Below are 22,498 nucleotides of genomic sequence, written 5' to 3'. Positions count from 1 at the left end.
TTCTTTCTTTCTTTCGTTCTTGATTGAGATCGAATCTGAGTAATTTTACAACTGATCGCTGATGATAGTGATATCTGTTTATGTTTTGCACTCTCTGAAGAACATCAGTCATCAAACATCAGTTACTTGGCTGTTTATTCCTGTTAAAAAGTAAAAAGGATGGTGATGCTGAGATGTAAAAATTAGATTTAGGCCTATGCCATAATCTGAACATTGTGAATGTGATAAGCACTGCACCGATTGTATTAAAAAAAAAGAATAAATAAATGTAGAAATGTTAGAATACTTAAATTCACATAATCATGAGAATAAAGAACATTGTATTTTAAGTTTATTTGACAGTGCATCGCCATCAGTGCAAAGTGTTGTACCTTTAGTTTTAGTTGACTTTACTAGTGAGATTATGGTCTGTGAAGAATAAGGGTAGATATATTTATTCTGCAGGTTCAGCAACTATGGTTGATGTGTCCCCAAATCCCTCCGCTGGGGAGTGGGGGTATCTGTCGCATCGATCAGCGCAGACAGGATGGTATGGTAGCCCTGGGTGTGTTCCTCTTGGAATCTGGCCTGAAGGTACAGTAAATTTATGTCAACCAAGTTTGTTGCTGGTACACATACTTGCTGATCAAACTTTTTTCTTTCTTTCTTTTTGCTTTTGGGGATAGTTTGAAGGATTTTTTGTTTCTTTTTCCTAGCTTCACTAATTGATCATTACATACTTGCAAAGAAAAAAAAGGAAAGAACTAGACCTAGATCAAGGCCAACATATTTTTTCCAAAAGCAAAACAGCAGCTTACCTTTCTCCTTCCGTTCAGACATCATAGAAGTCGGCCAACAAGAAAACATTTCCTTGGAATTTGCGTGTCCATACTGAATGTTCCCTTTTTTACTTGTCCTAATCCTGATTTGTAGATTATGTAGCATTTTAATCACTGGTATTTAATTCAATTTTTTTTTTTTTTTGTGGGGGGGGGGGGGGGAGGGAGGGTTATTTGTTTGGGATACCTGTATTTTTATGAGGGATGTCTGAATCTTATTCATATATTTAATTGTTGATATTGTACTTGTAACCATATTGAATCTTTAGTTTATCACTTTTCACTACATACCATTTTTAACACTACTGTGCTTTGTTTCTTCCCATGTCCAATATTCATCGTAGGTAATGCTTATCTAAAAGACCACTTGTAGGCAAGAAGTAATGTTATAGTTTTAAAGACACATGTTATGTTTGGTGTAATGCACTGATACTGTTTCCCTTGTGCAGTCTGTGTGCCATTTCAGTCTCCTCACATTATGTTGCATTTGTGCTTCAACAGTTCAAAGAGCATTTGGTTCCCTACCTGATTGACCTTGTGAGGTGCCTGCCCAATGCACAGTGGATTGAAGAAAGTGGATACAGAGCCACAGATGGTAAACCCTCACTTGTCATTGACCCCAGGTTACATATTATTTGAAGTCCAAGATTATATGTTAATTGTTGTTTCATAGTTCAGTTTTCCATGTGCACACTGACTGACATCCTACTGTGCAGAAATTTTACACTCCTCTATAGATTAGAAAGAAAATCAGTATGCAGGGAGTGATTCTCTGATGTAGTGCATCATGGGTATACACTCCTTTTCACAGATTGCTACATAAGCTCATACATTGTGTGGCAGAATTGTGTTGTTCATTAAGGAATGTGAAGTGTTATAGTTATACTCTTAAAGAGTTTAAAAAGTATTAGAACAATTCTTCATCACACACAAAAGGTAATTGATATGATGATGATGATGATGATTGGACATTACATTCTTATTGGAGATTACAAATACAGTCGTTTGGTTACGAGTATAAATGAGGCTTTGATCTTTATTTGCTTGTGCTGTTCACAACTTTTAGTATTGGTTATTAAAGTCTGATTGATATCATAGTGATGTTTGTTAAGAAATGTACAAGGTCATGCTCTAACAAACAGTCTTCGCTGCCCCTTTGACAGTGCTACCCATGAGTGAGCGGTTTGCATTCAACATCACAACTCTTCTCTCGGATATTGCTACAAAGGACGAATCTTCTGGAGATAAGGTAGCATCACGCTCTGGCTCCTTTTATACGTTATGATTTATACATGTCTCACCAATGAAATGCCAAAATGTACGATGTTCATATGATTTTCAAATTGAGGAATTGTAAAGGAGTGAAGTACAACTGTAATGCATTTGAGTGAAAGGAAGGTGCTGCAGTACTGTATGTATGTTATGTGTCATAATATGGCTAGATGTAGTCTTAACCCTCACTGTGTTCATTCACCAATAAGCATGCAGGCTGGGGTGCTATGTTCATTGATGGGCACAGATGCCTGGAAGCGAGTTGTCGATAAAGAATAGAGATCTAATCTTCCTAATCCCTCTTGTGTCGCCTTGGCCTTCCTGCTAGTATAGACCAAGGCACATTGCTACACCTGAGTGAGCTTGCTACCTTTTCATCTATTTTAAGTTTGGAGGGATTACTGAGTGCTGGTGATGATGAAAAGGTTTGGCAAGTTAAAGCCAAATGTCTTGTGGGCACATGAAGGGTTGAATAGGAACCCCTCTTTTGCCATGTAGAATGGATGCCTTGTCATGTAGCTGAGTATGAAAGGGCTCTAATGGTAACCTAGTGTACATTCTGTGCAGAGTCTATGGAATTTTCAGAGTCTTGGTAGGAAAATGGTGAAAGTCTGATGAAAATCGATTCAACCTCAAAGAAGACTTGTTGGCAAGAATTGAGATCACTAGAATATGACCTTTGTAGAGTCTCATTGCAAAGTGCTAGATATTTAAAGTATGCTATTGTAGATGCCATGCTTTTGTTTTGATCGCATTATAACAAAAACAAAAACAAATGCATCTTTCATGGACTGATGTTAAGTAGTCTAGTGTATTCTGTAATTTAGATCTTGTTCATTTGATAGTTCACAAATTCAAGAAGTTAACACACTGTCATATTTAAAAGAGCATCCGGCATCGGGATCATTGAAAGCATGTAACCTCTAACAGAAATCCAAATTCATGTTGTGCAGCAATTATCTCCCCGTGCTGATTCATAGATTGCGAGTTTAATGCAAGCCTTTCTTTCTTCTTCTTCTTTTTTTTTTTTTTTTTTTGGAGGGAAATGCTGGTATAGTAGCTTGAGTACTGTATTGTTCATATCATCATACATTTAGCTAACGATTTAAAGAATTTAATACGTAAGAGCATTCAGCATCCCATATCATTGCAAGCCTGTGAACTCACAGAAATCCAAATTCATGTTGTGCAGCAATTATCTTTCACATGCTGATTCTGAGGTCAATGTAGACTTTTCATTTCTTATGTTTTGTTTGTTTATTTTTTTGGTTGGTTGGTTGATTGGTTGGTGGTGTTCTTTTTGTGTTTTTTGTTTGTTTGTTTGTTTATTTTCTCGTTTGGAAATGCTGATCACACCAGAGTTCCTGTCAGCATTTTCTATGTGTGAAATGTTTGATTATCTCCTGTCATTTTTTTAACTCCTCAGATTCTGTCCTCTGTGGTTGAAGCCTTTCAGGCACTTGGTCGGATCTGTCAACAACCAAATGAGGTTTCACATGGTAAGAGTCACTTCCAAGAAATTTCGCTAGACTGTAAAGTGTGAAAGTCTAACTTACTTTGCATTTCTTGAAGCAAAAAAGAAAAAAAAAGAAAGAAAAAGTGTGATAAGAATAAGTTGTGAAAAGATATGTTTGCAATTGTGGATTTGTGTTTATCTCTTTGTTATTAGCATTAAAGCCCAAAGAAAGTTCTGGTACGCCTGCAAAAGTTGTCAAATTTTGCTCCAAAATGTGAACGTATGCCTAGGAAATGTGCCGAATAACGCTGTAATAACAAGATATTCGATGGGTAACGACGAAAATGGGAAATATTAACCAAAAACGTTCAGTCTCAGAACTTACCCGAACGGGGTCAGGCTAGACTCGGACTCGGGGATAACTCGGCCTTGCTTTGCTTGACGGCGGGATGAGCTGTATTGCTGTCCCTCTGGATTGTACAGTGTTGTACTATGCATATGGGAGCGCCCTGTATAAACTACATTGTTGCGTTCTGGCTACTCGCAGTAATGGTCCGAGTTGTTACAACGCGCGCATCAAAAACCTCTTAGGCGCGCATGCAAAATTAGTGTGCGCCTCTCAAGCACCTCTAAAAACAATCAAAGACGCTTGATAAACAACAACAAAAACTTCAAAGACCGCGCGTCTCAGCAACTGAGGTGATGTGCGTATACTATAGGCTTGAGGACCGCGCGCTGTCCATTTGTTTTGTACAGGATTAGCACGCACTTTCCTGTCTGCTCAGTAAGGCCTCGTTTGGTACCCGTAGTATTATAGAGTACTGATGAACATCGCGATCACGAACTGTGTGTAAATTGTCTGAAATAGGGTCGAGTTTTCCCTGAGACCGAGTTAGTCTGGAGCCTTCTGGAATAAAAGTCGGTCTACCGACTTTTATTATTTTTCTCAAAATACTCCAAAACGACTCATCATTCCGGCAAACCGCGTCAGCCAGGTAAGTTTCTTTGTAGACTCTTTCGATATATTGCAAGCAAATATGAAATGGTGCCAGACGGGTTCTCAGGCCCTTACCAGAACTTTGTTTTCACTTTAAGAGATGAGTATTCAAGCCAATAAAGTGCAAAAAAGGCCTCACCGATTTTGACTTACGCTACTGGGCATTATTGTTGGCAGTGTTGACATTTGAATACCTCAAAATTTTTACAGGTAAATCAGTTTCCTGCTGTTGATGGGAGAGATAGTACAATAGGCATATTTGTGCAAAATTTTATTTTGTCACTTGCATTTTCTAATCATCTTTAGTGTTGTTCTGACATGTCTGATATTGCATGAAAAGCCTTTAAGACTACTCTGAAAGCAAAGTTTATAAATCACATTCATTTGTGCAACTCTGTTTGAGAATGTGTCTGATGTGAGAAACAAGTATAACAAAGAGGTTATTACAGTCTCAAAATTATTAGATGTTGATTTCATGTCCTTAATCAAGCCACTGCATTTTCAAAATTCATACCTCATAAACATTCCCACACTTTTCCTCTGCTACAAGTTGTGCTGTGCAAGCACATTGTCCCGGCATTCCTCGGCATGGCTCGCGCCATCGGCCGGAGCAGTTCGGACCCGGACAGGCCGCTCCTGTGTCGAATGTACCCCCCTGCCAAGCAAGTCGGTGGCCCCTCGTCGTCCGCCGCCATGGATTCCATCTCCCAGCCCGTGGCCCACGAGTCTCCCATGTACAGCTCCTTCCGACTCATCATGTCACCCGTCATGAAGCAGACGTTCCAGGCAGCGGCAGCGGCGGCGACGACCAGCCAGGGGAAGGGGGTCAACGGATTGCAGAGCCGACGGCCGAGGATGGCGGTCCCGGAGACAGAGATGGGGGCGACGGCCCCAGCCACCTGCTGACCGTCGTCGCGTCCAGCTTTGGCGTGGACAAGGACACCTGTGAGAGCAGGCCCAGCAAGTCCTTGGTGTCGTCCCTCTTTATGTCTGCCCAACAGCTTCAGGCGATTCTCCAAGGTCGTGAGTTTACTTCTTTCTCACTCCAGTTATCTTAACCCAGTGATTGTATTGCTTGTTCTCATTATTGTTTTGTGTATCATCTTCTCCGTCACGTAGTCATGCTTTACAATGTAATCATTACCCACGTCACTGGAACCAGGTACACAACTACAGTACCACACTACCATCAGTGTCCTTGTACAAGGGATTTCCCCCCCCCCCCCCCCCCCCCAAGGATAAAGTTATTTTTTCAAGCTAACAATCGTATACATTTTATATGAAGAAATTCTTGTCAATTATTTCCTGCTTTTTTTTTTCTTGACAAAGTATGGTGCTTGCTTGCATGTTTTCTTTAGCTGTTCAGTGTATACCACATATATCAAATTGGCATGCATCCTCCAGAATAAGATTAACAGTTTTTCACTACCCAAAAATAGAAATAGAAAAATGCACACAAAAATCGTTTTTTGAAGCTACAATGTCACTGTTATTTCATGTTTGTTTCGTGTTGGGTTTGTGTGACCCAGAGTCAGAGGATGATTGCCCGCAGCCTTCTGCAGACCCTGGACAGCATAGCCAACCAGTTCCTCCTCCAGCCAGGCCCCAGGAAGACCCTGCCCTACAAGTCCTTCAGCGAGGTCACCAACGTGGTGCTGGTCTCCCTGCTCAGGCATCTGCTGCAGCAGCAACGGAGTGAGTTGCCCAGTCCTCGGCCTTCCTTCCCTCTTTAACCCATTGAGGACTGACTGACTTTGCTATGGGTTATTAGGGTTCAAGCTGTGGCCAAGGAACTTTTGTCACAGAGCAAATTATTTTATCCTCACCCCTGTTTTCCCTCTCATAGCTAGTTCCAGAGACCAAATTTCTGTGGTTTGGTGCTGTATCTTGTTAGTGTAATTTTGGCTAGTTATGCAGTATTTCATAAAGTAGAACAAAAAAAAATCAAAACAAATACTGTAAAACAAGGAATGCTCGCGTGCATTTTAATTTTGCGAATTTCGCGAATACGCGAATTTCGTGAGCGGCAACATTTGCGAAATTAAACTGTACGTGAAAGTTTTTGCCTACACAGTATGCCATGGATGCCAGTGGCAAGTCGGCTCCAATTCACGGAATTTTCATGCCGCGAATATATCATGCTTTACAGTATAGTCTTTGTCATATGAGCTCATGTTTCATGCTGTTTGTCAGAAAGTGATTTATGAATATGACATCTATGTGTATCTGTTACATTGGAATAGATCTACTACTCCTGGCAACTTCGCCCTAAAAAGCTATGATTCTGGTTGTTTTGGAATATTATTTTAATGTTGCCCAATCTTTCACAGCACTGCCAGACAGCTTCAAAAGCGAAGTCCACGTGTTCGTCCGCGAGCTCTTCCTGTCCGGCCAGACGGAGCTGCAGGATTTGAGCGTGGAAGGCGCCACCAAGGGGCCGTGCCAGTTCAACTCGCGTGAGCTGGCGTTGAAGGCCAATGCCACCTGTGTGGACCTCCTGGTGTGGGCTGCCAGTGATGAAGGAGGTCAGTGGCAACATGCTTTAATCATGGCTTGTGAGGCATTGAAATGCTAAACATGAAAAATTGTTGAGGCTCTGAAAGGGTTTTTTGTCAGCTGGTAGCTTAGGTTAAAAGGCATCCGGCAAAATCAGTGAGTCTACTTTGCTTTTGAATATTTATGTTAAGCTCGCAAAAAAAATAAATTGTTTATCACCTAATATGGCACATTCATTTGTTTTCAAAAACATTATTTTTATGCCTCCGCCACGAAGTGGTGCCGGAGGCATTATGTTTTCGGGTTGTCCGTCCGTCCGTCCGTCCGTCCGTCCTTCCGTCCGTCCGTAATGAATTTTGTGGACAAGGTAACTATCGAAACCTGTTGAGGTATCCTAATGAAACTTGGCATGTATGTGTATTAGGGGGTGAAGTTGTGCCTATCAACTTTTGGGTGCACATGCTCAAGGGTCAAAGGTCAAAAGGTCAAGGTCAAATACATAAAATTTCACTATTTCCGCCATATCTATTGAATGCCTGAAGATATTTTCTTGAAACTTAGTGTATACATGTATTACCCAATTAAGATTCTCTGGTGAAAGGTTTGGGTCATGAGGTCAAAGGTCAAAGGTCAAAAGGTCAGGGTCAAATACATAAAATTCACTATTTCCACCATATCTATTGAATACGTGAAGATATTTTCTTGAAACTTAGTGTATACATGTATTACCCAGTCAAGATTCTCTGGTGAAAGTTTGGGTCATGAGGTCAAAGGTCAAAGGTCAAAAGGTCAAGTAAAATATTAAAACTTCTTTTTTTTTTCCTCCATACCTTGGAAAATTGTTCAAGGTATCTTCATAGAACATAGTATATTTCATGGGGTTCATGAGGTTCATGGGGTCAAAGGTCAGGGGTCAAAGGTCAAGTGCAACACTTCAAAATTTTACTATTTCCCTCCTATCATGCAATGCCAGCAGGGTTATTTTTTTTTTTACACTTGGTGTATGCATACATGTGTAACCTAATAGAATTCTCTGGAAAGTTTTTTTTCTTCTTTTTTTGCCTCAAAGGTCAAAAGGTCAAAGATCAAGTGAAAGTGCTGAACTAACTTTTTCCTCCATATCTCGGAAGTGGCTCAAGTTATCTTGAAACTTAGTACATATTATGCATGTTCTACCTGAAAGTGATTATCTTACAAATTTTAGGGTCAAGGGCCAGATGAAAATGGTAACAATTTACTATTCAATTCAGAAATTGCACTTTTTCTCCACACCTGTACCTTGAAAATTACTGAATGCCTAAATGTATGAATGAGTCAAAGTCGAGTTAAAAGTCCTTAAATCCCTAGATACATGCTCTCCTATTCATCCAATTAAACTAGGTCAAGGAAGGTGAACATTCAACACATTTGTGACAAACTTGTCATTTCAATATTTTGCCAATTTTGTGAAAATGTAATCACACATTGTCCACATGTACTGTCTAGACCTATGGGAAAATCATGCATTATGGCGGAGGCATACCATCGCCAAAGCGACTTTCTAGTTTAAGTACTTTATTTTGTATTATATGTGTTTGAATGTTTCCCCTACACCTGGTATATTCCATAATCAATGGAATGTCTCAATCAGCTGTGTGTCCAATTTGCACAAACTAGACAGTGTACACAAGATTGAGAGGATCAAATCTCCTTTTGTTTCAGCCTTTTAAGTATTTCAAGAAGATTCGTGCTTTAGATCACAAGAACAAAATCAGTAGTTACTGCTCTGTCTGATATTCACGGGCCCTTGGATGCAAATTACATGCAAAAATTGGAAGTCTTGAATGAAAATTGTTCTCGATGTAGGAATTAGATTCTAAATGTCTAATGCCATCTGTAACTTAAAGGAATGAGTCAGAAATTATTCATATTGGCTCAGTAAGTAGAGCGGCTGCCTCACAATCGGGAGGTCGTGGGTTCGAACCCCGGCCGCGTCATACCAAAAAACGTTAAAAGATGGAGTTGCTGCTACCTTGTTTGCTGTTCAACAGTTGAAAGGTTAGAGCAACGTCGATCTGGCGCTGCTCAGTGGCTGCCGGGCCCACGATCAATTGGGCAAAAAAAGAATTTCCATTTTCGGACAATAAAAGTATTACAAGTATTTAGTTGGGGGTGCATGCATCCATGTATTTTGAATTTCATATGTCTTGTTTTTCAGGGGCTGACAATCTGATAGGAAAACTCTCAGAGAAGCTGCAGTCCAGTGCTGGCACCAAGCAACTCATAGCCGACATGCCGCTTTTCCTGTGTGCTCTTCAGGTATTAAAGGTCTCACCTCAGAGACTGTGACCTCGCTATTAACATCTGATGGTGGTGTGGTAGATTTATGCTTGTCAAGCAAGTCAGAGAACTGTTGTGGAGTATTCTTGTTTCATTAGTATGTTTTATGTTGTCAGTATTTCTTGCTGTTCTTGAACCATTATAGCAGTATTTCAGTTTAATGTACACTTGATAATGTGATGTTTGATATATACCTTTTTTTTATGTCCGTCATAACATTCGCATGTTTGCCCAGGAATTTCACTTTTTTATGAGAATTTTAGGACGAAGAAAGACTTGTGCTATTGGGCAGTGAACGTTAAGCTAGAATTGATTACAATTGAATTTTCAAGTTTATGTTCCATTTACATATTTTGCTTGAAGAATTCAATCAGACTGAGCTCATGAAACAAGAAAATAGTAGGGCCACACTCGTGACTTATGTAGATCCTGTTTTGATGTCAACAAGTCCTTTGAAAATCCTCATGTGTTACCACAGGGCTTGGGAACATTGGCGGAGAAGTTCCCGACCGTCGCTCACGCCACGACCAGCTCTCTGCGGGACTTCTTCATGGGTCCCTCGCGAATCTTGGTGAAGCTCCAGAAGCATTTCAACGCTGAGAGCGGCAAGTCGCTGGGTCCGGCAATACGGGTCTCTGACTCCAGCTCAACGCGGTCCAAGAGTGGGAAGGAGGGGGAAGCAGCGGTAGCAAGCGAGGAGGGGGAGGAGGAGGAGGAGGTGGGGACCAGACGTTGCACCCCTTTGCGAGGCTGAGAAACACTGCAATGGCCAACCTGTGCAGGTAGGCTTTGGATCTTGTATTGTTGGTTGATACATGCAGTGGAGTTATAGTGGTTCAATTTGGTATTCAAAAAATTGGTATTTCTGTGACATAGTAAATGCGTATTGAGATGACATGAGGGTGATTCACATCCTGCTACATTGTACCATTGATGTGGATGTGGACAGTGGTACAATTATGTGTTGTCAAACCAAATTGTTTGATATACATTTGTAATAAAAAAAAGAAATGAATAACATGTTTATTTTTGATTTTTTGATCACTTTTGATCTCTTACAATTTGTCTTCTGCATGTACGATACAATCAACGGATACATAGCATTATTATAAGCTGTTGTAACACTAGAAGTGGTAATCGACTTCGTAATAGTAACAAAGTAGTACTAGTAGTAGGAGTAGTAGTAGCAGGGGTAGTAGTAGTGGCAGGGGTAGTAGTAGTGGGGTTCCTCCTGGTTCATTTTGTTGTTTTTGTTTTCTCAAGTGACACCCATTTCTAGTGAACATAGTTGAAGACTAATTTACATAATGAGAAACTGAAAATAATCGATGACAAGCACACCATTAAAATGTTTGTGCAGGTTCTCTTGAAATTAAAAGCTTTACGTGTATGCTGAAATTGCTCACAAGAAATGCTAAAAGATGTAACAAAAAAGGGGATAGGGAGTTAAACTTCTCCTACTGCATGGCAGGAAACAAAACTAAGTATTGATAAGAGTTTTTAAGATAAGTATAGATAGTTGGCAATAACAAATGCTTGGCACCAATGGCATATTAATGTAAGGGAAATGCGTGGTTCCCAGGTCCCTGCGTGCAGGCCTCATAGACGATCCAGACTGCATCCAAGCCTTCCTGGCATCCGTCTCCAACGCGCTGTACATCGCCGAGTCCAGCGACCGGGATTCGGCCCTGATCTCATCCAACGCCATCCTGGCCATGGGCCACGTTGCCGTGGTGATGAGCGACACGCCCCGCACCATCGAGAGCGTCCAGCAGATTCTCCAGCAGCGCTTCTGCACCCCACCCTCCTCCCTCGACGTCCTCATCGTCGACATGCTGGGCTGCCTTGTGCTTTCCGGACATGTGAGTTTTTCTTCTTTTCTTTCATTGCACCATTTCTCTAGAACTGCCTGCTTGTTTCTTGATCATTGGACCGATGGATGGTTGACCGAAGGTTGGTAGGAGCCTGAATCTCCTATTGTATGATCTCCCCAGCTGATGAAAGTCTTCTGCAGCTTTATTTCTCATTTGCTATTATTGCATTCATTTTTTCGACAGCCCGCAGTCACACAGGAGGTGATGAACATGTTTATTCAGATCAGTGTTGAGGCTGGATCATCTGCCTACACTCCAAACAGCTCCCAGGCCTCTCAGAGATACAGGTGAGTTGTGGGACAGACAATCTGCTTCTTTCCTCTGAAGAGCTCAGTATACATTTAGAGGATCTATCAACTTATTCATAAAGTAAACTATTCATTTTAAGGTGTTAAAGACAAAGCTGTATTTATAATGTTGAAAAGACTATTTCACAAGCCCATAATGGTCCATGACTCAAGGAGAAAGGACATCAACGATCATGTCGTGTTGTCCCTATTTATTCACTTAACCCTTGCTGTGCTGTGTTCACCAATTGACTCTGATGTCTGAAGACTACAGGCAATTGCCAATGAATAGAGATTACCTAATCACCCTAGGCTAATCCCTGTTATGTCACCATGGCATGTTTTGACACCGGAGTGGAGGTGCTAACTTTACAACTAGGTCAAGTTTGGATGGATTACAAGCATTGTTGAAGGGTTAAGAAAAGTTCAGGGTGTGCAGCTGTGTATACCTCCCCTCCCCCCCCCCCCCCCCATTTCTTTAATATTAGCAATCTGTGCCATCTACACATCAAAATATGTGGATGTTCTGGAGGTGAATGTTTTGCAGGTATTGGACTGGAAAATTTAGAATCAACCACCATATGGAATGGCAAATGAACAAGAACATTTTTCCTTGAAGTGTATTTTTACATAATTTACGGATGGTGTTTGTGTGTCTCTGCTTGTGATGCATATGACTTAATTTGCATTCTAGCAAATGCAATTTAAGCAAGTCCTCAAAACGGAAGCTAATAACTGCACAATGAAACCATCACAATTACATACTGTAGGAACATAGTTGTGGTTCTGCAAGCAGAGTGATAAGTTGTAAATAGGACCTCATGAAGATTTGTCTGCTTTGAGGTTTTCCAGTCGGTAGAGAGGATTTCAACACTCAAAAGAGTTTCTTTCCTTCCAGGCACTGCTCCATGGCGATCATCAACGCCCTGGCCAACATCTCTGCCTGCATCACCGGGGAGAACGAACAGCAGGACCTCCTCCTGCGCCTCCTCGAGCTCTTTGTCCAGCTGGGCCTGGAGGGCAAGCGGGCCAGCGAGAAGGCCCCTTCGGCCATCAAGGCCTCCAGCAGTGCTGGCAACCTGGGCATCCTCATCCCCGTACTGGCAACGGTGAGGGGCCGATTTCACTTCTTGTGTGCTTTCCTTTTTTATGCCTCCGCCACGAAGTGGTGCCGGAGGCATTATGTTTTTGGGTTGTCCGTCCGTCCGTCCGTCCGTCCTTCCGTCCATCCGTAATGAATTTTGTGGACAAGGTAACTATCGAAACCTGTTGAGGTATCCTAATGAAACTTGGCATGTATGTGTATTAGGGGGTGAAGTTGTGCCTATCAACTTTTGGGTGCACATGCTGAAGGTCAAAGGTCAAAAGGTCAAGGTCAAATACATAAAATTTCACTATTTCCACCACATCTATTGAATGCCTGAAGATATTTTCTTGAAACTTAGTGTATACATGTATTACCCAATTAAGATTCTCTGGTGAAAGTTTGGGTCATGAGGTCAAAGGTCAAAAGGTCAGGGTCAAATACATAAAATTTCACTATTTCCACCATATCTATTGAATGCCTGAAGAGATTTTCTTGAAACTTAGTGTATACATGTACTACCCAATTAAGATTCTCTGGTGAAAGTTTGGGTAATGAGGTCAAAGGTCAAAAGGTCAGGGTCAAATACATAAAATTTCACTATTTCCACCATATCTATTGAATGCCTGAAGATATTTTCTTGAAATTTAGTGTATACATGTGTTACCCAATTAAGATTCTCTGGTGAAAGTTTGGGTCATGAGGTCAAAGGTCAAAGGTGAAAAGGTCAAGTAAAAATATTAAAACTTCTTTTTTTTCTCTGTACCTTGGAAAATTGTTCAAAGTATCTTCATGGAACATAGTATATACATGTACCGACTGGAAGTGATTATCTAGAGAATGTAGGGTTCATGGGGTCAACGGTCAGGGGTCAAAGGTCAAGTGCAATACTTCAAAATTTTACTATTACCCTCATATTTATGCAATGCCAGCAGGGTTATTTTTTTTACACTTGGTGTATGCGTGTGTAACCTAATAGAAATTCTCTGGAAAGTTTTTTTTTTCTCTTTTTGCCTCAAAGGTCAAAAGGTCAAAGATCAAGTGAAAGTGCTGAACTAACTTTTTCCTCCATATCTCGGAAGTGGCTCAAGTTACCTTGAAACTTAGTACATATTATGCATGTTTTACCTGAAAGTAATTATCTTATGAATTTTAGGGTCAAGGGCCAGATGAAAATGGTAACAATTTACTATTCAATTCAGAAATTGCACTTTTTCTCTACACCTGTACCTTGAAAATTACTCAATGCCTAAATGTATGAATGGGTCAAAGTCAAGTTAAATTCCTTAAATCCCTAGATACATGCTCTCTTATTCATCCAATTAAACCTACGTCAAGGAAGGTGAACATTTAACACATTTGTGACAAACTTGTCATTCCAATATTTTGCCAATTTTGTGAAAATATAATCACACAGTGTCCACATGTACTATCTAGACCTATTGGGAAAATCATGCATTATGGCGGAGGCATACCAGTCGCCAATGCGACATTTCTAGTATTTGTTTATTATTTGTTTCATTATTTTTGAAGGGAACGCGGGTTGCTCTCTTGTGTGCTGCTGCTGTGAGAACAGAAACTAGACTGTGGACAGGGAGATTCCTTTGTGTCTTATTTGTATGTGTGTGTGTGTGTGTTATCGTATGTACCACCAGAGGCCTACTCTTGGTATTTACCCACTGAAGCTGTAATAGGCTGAGGGTGGAAAAAGCATGCTGCAGTTCCTATTGTATCCAGGCTTCTAGAAATGTAATATACAGTGTATGTGCACGTGTTTCAAAATCTTGAACTGAACTGAACTGAATTCACCTTCTTCCAACCACTTTCTAATGGTATGTAGCATTGAAGGGATGAAGGAAAGCTGCAGTTGAAAGTGGCCAACAAAAAAAAAACAAAGAAATTGTGCACACTCTGTGTTTTTCATGTGCAGCTGCATGATTACTTCAGGGAAAAAAAAAAGTAATCTGATATTAAAATGAAGAATCTGTACAGTTTATATGTGCTGTTATTTTCCCTTCCTGCTTTTGAGTCAAGACTTCGAGACTTTAAAAAAAGTTAGGACTTTTGAAATATTGCAACATCAGGTGTTTGTCATGATTTTTAAGAGGGAAGGGTTAAAAGGCAGTTTGGCTCATAAAACTGAGATGCCACTTTAGATGTTGCCTGCAAAATGCTATTCAAAAGCAAAGAAACAAAAAAAAAAAAAACACGTTCTTTGTTAAACTACACAACAGAAGTCATGGATATGACGCTCCTTCATATACCAAGACAGTATTAATTCTTCTCTACCATACAAAGTCAGAGAATTTCACAATGTCATAAACCTTTGCTTGTGTATTTCTGCTCGTGGTTTTTCGTTGATTCAGCTGATCAAGAGACTGCCACCGATCCAGGACCCCAAGCCGAGACTCCACAAATTCTTCCGCGACTTCTGGCTCTACTGCGTGGTCATGGGATTTGCTGTGGAGGACTCAGGTGAGTTATTCTCTGTCACGTAATGCTTGTCTGGAAAAACATACAAGATATAAAGCGAAAATAACAACAACAACAACTAATGAATATTTGTAACTTAGAAAATAACACTTACAAATACAGATACGTATATATGCAGGAATAAATACTGATAGAAGTTTATTATCACTTTACCTATAAGAGGGGAATACCCCCCCCCCCCCCAAATAAAAAAAAAAAAAAAAAAAAAGATAAGATTACAACACATACCAATATTAAACAACACTGGCATAATATATGAATTGTAGACATAATATGTTTCATGTGAGGCCTTCAAGTGAAGAGGAACACATCTACCGTATATCTCACGTGCTTCTTTTTTAGTGTGTGTGTGTCACATTTAAATATTGAATATGCAAATGAAATGCATTTGAGTGCAAATTGGCACAGAATACCTGGTATCATTAATACACACTGCCTAAAGCCTGTGGCACAGAAAGGGATAAGTTTATGCAGAAATCTGATATTGCAAAAGCAATACCAATCACATTAAAGCATAGTAACAATGACATTCCATACTATCAACATGGATACATGCCTTTAAAGTAGGTCACTTGTAAATAATTTTGTCCAATGTGTATGTGTGATATACATGTATTGTAATTAGTGTTTCATGTAGATATGCATGATATGAGTGTCCGTACAGCAATGTATATAATTGGTGCATTGGTTTATTATTGTGCTTTAGTGTGTCAGTGTATATCATTATATGCATACATTTCACTTCTGAGTGCTGTAAACATGTTGTATATTTAGTATCATCTGTTTTTGATAGAAGAGTAATTTCTGTGGTATTTCATTCATTGTTTTCCTTTGTTGTGGCTACCTGGTGGTATCAATATTTTATATGTCTGAATATAGGGAGTTGGGCAAAAAACTTTCTTGTAGCTTTTCTGTGAATAAGTAATTTTTGTTCATTCTTATTTTATTCTTTTTTTTCCTTTGAACTCTTTCAAACACTTACATGCTTTAGTTCTCATGGCAATTGCAGTTGCAGATACTTTTGAAGTAGATAAAATGAGTTTGCACAATATACAGTAGAACTCATTGCTACAAGGAATACTTGATATAGCATGTGCTAATAGACGTAGTGCAGAGCAAACATTCATCAAATAATTCTTTGAAAGATTCAATATTTAAAATTTAACAGCATAGTAATGCTTGAAAGCAAGCCGAGTTATTATATTCTGATACAAAATGCCAACATGGGATTTTAGAAAACTTTTGAGGGTTACTAACTGTTAAGCTACTCTACAATCAGTACATGTATTAGTAAACTTATTCACAACATGACTACACACAGGCAGTTGCTGTATAAGCTTTGGGATAAACACTATTGCTCAAAGAAGAACTACTCTACAGCTTCAAGTCACTGTAATCAATGCAGAAAAATAAAGAAGAGTAGTGAGAGTTTCGTTAGCATCTGATGAGCAATAAGAAAGTCACAGGATTTGAATTGTTGCATGTTTTCACGTAGTTATGATATCAGTCACAATCAAATATGCTACTCAGATGAGGTACATTTGTAGCAATGAGCAACATTTGAGCAACATTTGAGCACATTTGAGCACATTCTTATTCTACATAAATTCCTGGAATTCATTGCAAATGAGGACTCTCATAGAAATATATATGTGCAAATGTAATGGTTTAGAATTCACACAATCACTGGAATGAAATTCCACAAATGTATCACATCTTAACTTATATGGGCCATCCTTTCGTTTGTTTTTGGTTTTTGGGGTTTTGGGTTTGGTTTGGTTTTTTTTTTTTTTTTTTTTTTTTGGGGGGGGGGGGGGGCACAAATCCCATTTCTCACTGGATTTGTAGAAACTGGGAAGATAAGAGTACCTCCGTACCTACTGACAGTATGCATTTGTGGCAGTAGGAAGTCTAGTGTATGGCATGGTATTTAAATCCCAGGAATTTGCTCTCTCCCCCAGGGGTCCAAGTCTGGAATATCGTCCCACAAACAACAAGACGTATGACAAGGATACAAATTGCTTGCTTTTCTTCTTGTTTTGTTTCCCTGTTTCCACCCTCCCCCTCTGCCCTTTTTCAAATTTTTGTTAATTTTCATTTGCTTTCTGACTTAAGGCCACCGCACACTACATGATCAGACTGGTCTTAAAGTCTTTAGCCAAGCTGGGTCTTAAGACCAGCCGTACGACCGGACACCGCACACTATATGACCGAACCTTATGAGTAGGCTTACGACTGTAAAGCACGCGCAATTCGCACTGCATGTACTTGCATTTTACTGCCTTGTGAATGGCTGAAATCCTACGCCCAGTCGTAAAAATTGAACATGTCAAATCTCTACGACTGGCGCTAAGACCTAGTCGTACGACTAGAAAATAGCAAGACTGTGACGTCACACTTCTAGTCTTAAGGTCTTAAGACCGGTGAATCGGGGCAAAATCGTGTAGTGTGCGGCGGGCTTTACTGGCTGTTATGTCTTGCGCTGACTTGTTAGCACAGTTTGTAGGGGCTGTCATTGATGCGCTTTTATCTAGTGACTGTTTCAAGTTTAGCGCTGTGTTGACACTTTTATGGACTTGATTTGGTTTTTTGTTTTTTGTTGATTTTATACTGGAATGCTGCAGTTTTGTTGCATTTATGGACTTGATTGCTAGTTTCAATTTGTGGTTGCCAGTCACAAGGAAGGTGCACATGATATCAGTCGAATATGTGTATTCATATTTGTTTATCTATCTGTAGCAGAATGGATATATGTGAACCAGGAAATGCCATGTTATTGTAACAATATCTCATGCGTGTCTGACGTTATGGTACTTCTGACTAAAACCGCAGTATTGTATTACCAGCATATTTGATGCTTTGATATCATTTTTTTTTTTTCTGATGGTGTTGGACATTGATATGTGACATTAGTTTCAAATCAGCTGATGTCTTGTGCAATATTAGATGTTGGAGAGTGGCATATTTTAGATTGATGAGAAAATTGTTTAGCTGCTGATGCTGCCTTGCTGTATGTAGTGCCTGCCATGCACATACAGTAGTGTATGATGTTTACATGTACCAGTATGCATGTGTATGTAATCTATGTGTATGGATGTGTACACTGTATGTGTGTTTTAAGTGTGTATGTACTGTGGTAGATAGGTATAATGTGTGTAGGTATGTGTATATTTTATGTATGTATGTATGTATGTACATGTATGTATGTGTGTATACAATATTCTGTGATGTTATGGTACAATTGTATGCTTTTACTGAAATGTTACTTTGATTTGTGGTGAGCTTCTCCATGACAGATATCTGTTCTATTTCTGGTTTACTGCAGTAGAAATGGTTCATTAATTCTTGTTTGTTCATGTACAGTTTTATTTAACATGTATATCTTCAAAAGTGTGTTTGATTTAAGAATATTTGTTTCTCCATGTATTTTGACTTTTGAAAAACAAATAGTTTAAAACACCATAGGGTTTAACAACATATATCAATATTGTTCAAACTGTTATTGACAGTAGGAAACCAGACTAAAGCTGCAATTTGTATTCATAATGCTGTTCAATTACTGTATATCGTCGGTTGAGAATGAGAAGGGCGTTAAAGTGTCTCGAACACTATGGGTTTAGTGACAACTTAACGCCCTTATCATTCTCACCTGACGATATGATGTTATTACTTATGACTTTATTAGTTGTTGTTTTTTACATTATATACAGATCAATAGATACCAAATTAAACATCCAATGTGGCACATGTTTTGGCTGGCAGTTTTTGCAAGAAATGTAAATTTAAATTGAATGTGCTCCAGCAACACTCAGAATCTGGACATACAGATCAAAGATCATCAGTCAGAAGATTCAGCATATTATTTCAACATCATTTCCCATGCCAATTTTTGCTGTGTTCAAATTTGACAAACATTTTAAGTTTATTTGCAATCCACTAATTTGAGATTTTTAGAATTTTCTGGTGTATTAACATTTTGTATGTTGTTGTTTTGTTTGTGGGTCTATATGTATGTCAGTGTCCATATGCACTGCAATGTAAGTATAAATTTATTTGTGCCGGTATGTATGTATGTATGTATGTATTGTATCATCACTGGGGCAACAAGACCTTGTATCTACAAAATGTCAAATGTTTAGGAGAGCAAAAAAAAAACATGGTAGCCAAAGCACTTCATCAAATGGGATAGCCTTTCCTTTGACATGCGATGGTGGCTTCATTTTGGGGGTAAGACAACTAGGATTTGGACAGGACATTGCTTAACTGATGATCTGACCATTAATCCCAAAAAGTCATTTTCACCAAATTTTCAGATACGAGGTCTTGTCGCCCCAGCGGCAATATGTAATTGTATAATTATTCTCAGAGAATATGAAAATTTTGGCATCATTCTATGCTTTGGATGGCAACATCCAAGTAAAGGTCAAAATCTGTTTCCCCTTTCCAGCCAAGTCTGTGTGATCTATTCCTTTATTACAATGCCTGCTCCTTTTCATGCTCACAGGCAGCTATGTAAAATGTCTCAGACTTCTTTAGTATTCTGCATTCATTATCAAGTGAATTAAGAAATCATGTGGTATATTTGCCATATGAGATCACAAGAAAAATACTTCTGGACCAAATATTGCCATTAACATGTAGGGTGTAGATGACATTGCATTGGAGACATGACTATACATATGTACTAGTTCCGCATGTCTGTAGCTGGAAATTTGTTTGTCTTCCCATTCAGATTCAGAGCAAAATGTTGCCAGAGTGCATATACCCACTCCTAATGTTCTATTGGTGATAGAGATACCAGTACTTGACCAATCAGACTTTATCTGTTTTCTCCCAAACCAATGGCAGGTCTGTGGCCGAAGGAGTGGTACGAGGGGGTGTGTCTCATCGCGGCCAAGTCCCCCCTCCTCACCTCCAGTCCCGGGGAACACCTGCGCTCAGAGCTCCAGTATAACTCTGCCCTGAGAAATGACAGCGTGTCGTATGTGAGTTAACCAACATGCATGGCTACAAATGGCTACAAAGTTCAAACTCAAGGAGACATGGTTACTAGTGTGTGTGTGTGGGGGGGGGGGGGGATAAGCTGGATTTTCATACTTACCTATCAGTAATCATTTACCTACTGTAGCCATGACAAATGCAAAATATTTTTTTATTCTTTAATGAAATTGTGCATTCTTTCTCCCCTTATTCCTTCATCTGGACATATCTAAAATTAAAGTTTCATGCACCATCTGCATGCATCAAGGTTCATATAGACAGATAAACAAGTAGAGTGGTGATGAAATATGTGGTGTGAACAGGTCCTTCCTTTCAAGATGAATTGTATAACCATGTGTTGAAGGCAAATGACTTAAAAGTGTAAACGTGTCTGATCTTTTGCGACCAGAATGACCTGAACGAGCTCCGCCTGAACATCCTCTCCCTGCTCGGTCACCCTGCCGAGGTGGCGGTCATCGTCAACAAGCTCAACTTTGCCCAGTGCACGTACCTGCTGTCCGTCCACCGGCTGGAGACACTGCGGGTTAGCCACGCCACGCCCACCAGCTTCGCGGTGGTCTTCACCTACCTGGAGGACAAGGCCATCATCAAGGACAAGGCGGGCATGTGGCAGTGCCTCCTAGCCTCCTTCGACAAGGTCTTTGACACCTTCCTCGACATCATGGCGAACATGGTGAGTCAAGTTGAGGCTGGTCTTGCTAGTTTATGCCTTATACTATAGCAGGCTTGTTTATAACGTAAATCAGACCAGCAAATGAGCGCACAAACATGTGTGCAGGAGGCCAGCCACTTTTCCACAAGATTAGTGCAATGCAATATATTCATCCCTCTGATGACTTAACCTCATGCCTAAAAAAAAAATCATGAATATTCAGGAGAGCGCAGAAATGCTTTCATTCACCGTAAGCAACATTTGTACAAAATAACATTAATGTTGATGTCAAATGATATCGAAACGTTGTTTCAATTTTTTTTTTTTTTTCAACTGTAATGTATTTCAAAATTAAAGTCAGTATTTTTGATATTCAAAGTTGGGTTAAAAAATCCTTGAATATATGCCGATTGAGATACAAGATCTTGTCACCCCAGAGGTCATATGTGGATCTGATTCTTTTTCTTTATATTTTTTTTTGTGTGTAATTGCTAACTTTACATGAATTTCACTGTCCACTCTTTAGCCACGCACAGAGGAGCGAGAGAAGGAGCTCGTCCACCACGCCCAGTTCCTGCTGGTCAAGTTTAACCACGTCCTGAAGCAAATCAGGAAGGTTGCGGACAAATACCTGTCTCGGCTGGTCGACAAGTAAGATAAATTGATTCCCCGTCAGTTTAAACCCAAAACATAGTTCTCATAAGGGCTCAGAATTCATCTTCCACCATTTGGAATTTGCTTGCAATACATGGACAGGGTCTACCAAGAAACTTGCCCAGCTGACACAATTTGCCAAGATGATGAGTTGTCATGGAGTATTCTGAGATCAAAGGTGTAGAATAATGTTGATTACATAACATTGATTGTGCCCTAGCATTCTTATTTTCCAACAAGCTCCATACAATTCACTCTAGCATGGAAGGTCAGTGACACCACTGTTGCCCAGTACATCAAGTATCGGTAATCGATAATGAAAAATATTGTAGCAACCGCAATATGGTGTGCTCTTTGACTGTTGAACAGTACTTCTGGAAAACCTTTTTTGGCAAAATTTTGCTTTTTTGATGTTACCCAGTTGAAATTGTTCTATGAAAGCTTTTATTTCACACATTTCGTACGCATATTATGTGTACACTTCAGAGCAAAAATCAACAGTTCTGCAGGCATGTGAGAACCATGTTTTCAATTTCAGGAGCTCCAGTAGCTCAGTGGATTAGATCACGGACTGTCAATCACGAGGTCCCTTGGTTCAAGTCCCATGGCTGCAGCAGTTTTGATCCTGAGCAAGGCATTTTATCTTCAAGTTAGCTGCTATTCGCAACTTAACAACTTGTGAAAATATTGCCACCCCTGACAGAAATACACACCCTGTATATTGTCTCCAAGCTGGGGAATCACAAAATTATCGCCTGAAAAGGAACAGTGTTTCTCTTTTCCGCACTGTGGTTCTCAATTGTGACTTCCATTCCTTCTGAAATGTCACAAATCTTGAAATATCATACTGCAACAATGCTGTATACAGTTTCTTTGGACACATTTGCTTTTTTCATTTAAAAAAAGAAAAGAATCAAGAAAGAGACTTATTAGTGTTATCCTTGCACACCTCTCAGCCCAAGTGAATTCTGGCATGGTCTTAAACAATCCAAGGAGAAGTCCTCCATCCTTCTGTATGTTCTACGCCTTTCTGCACCATAACACTTCGAATTTTCTCTCCCCTACCCTCCCCCACCCCTCTTACAATGTACCTCC

At 39.8% G+C, this 22,498-nt stretch overlaps 1 protein-coding gene across 1 annotated transcript in view; it reads left to right on the top strand.

Annotated features, from left to right (window-relative positions):
- The window catches only part of LOC140227171 (phosphatidylinositol 4-kinase alpha-like), a 57,558-nt gene that overhangs the window by 462 nt on the left and 34,598 nt on the right, over positions 1-22,498 (top strand). Inside the window, 20 exon segments of the mRNA XM_072307601.1 lie at positions 445-573; positions 1,320-1,413; positions 1,982-2,067; positions 3,517-3,589; positions 5,094-5,359; positions 5,362-5,563; positions 5,873-5,876; positions 6,075-6,238; positions 6,874-7,068; positions 9,237-9,337; positions 9,837-10,055; positions 10,058-10,140; positions 10,941-11,220; positions 11,416-11,519; positions 12,418-12,628; positions 14,970-15,078; positions 17,058-17,096; positions 19,945-20,081; positions 20,486-20,770; positions 21,276-21,400. Of these exon segments, the coding sequence (XP_072163702.1) occupies positions 445-573; positions 1,320-1,413; positions 1,982-2,067; positions 3,517-3,589; positions 5,094-5,359; positions 5,362-5,563; positions 5,873-5,876; positions 6,075-6,238; positions 6,874-7,068; positions 9,237-9,337; positions 9,837-10,055; positions 10,058-10,140; positions 10,941-11,220; positions 11,416-11,519; positions 12,418-12,628; positions 14,970-15,078; positions 17,058-17,096; positions 19,945-20,081; positions 20,486-20,770; positions 21,276-21,400 (2,906 nt within the window).

Source organism: Diadema setosum, chromosome 4, assembly GCF_964275005.1.
Source record: "Diadema setosum chromosome 4, eeDiaSeto1, whole genome shotgun sequence".
In the NCBI taxonomy this organism is placed as follows: domain Eukaryota; kingdom Metazoa; phylum Echinodermata; class Echinoidea; order Diadematoida; family Diadematidae; genus Diadema; species Diadema setosum.
The sequence above is the reverse complement of the archived record's forward strand: the minus strand, read 5'-3'. Positions and strand labels throughout refer to the sequence as shown.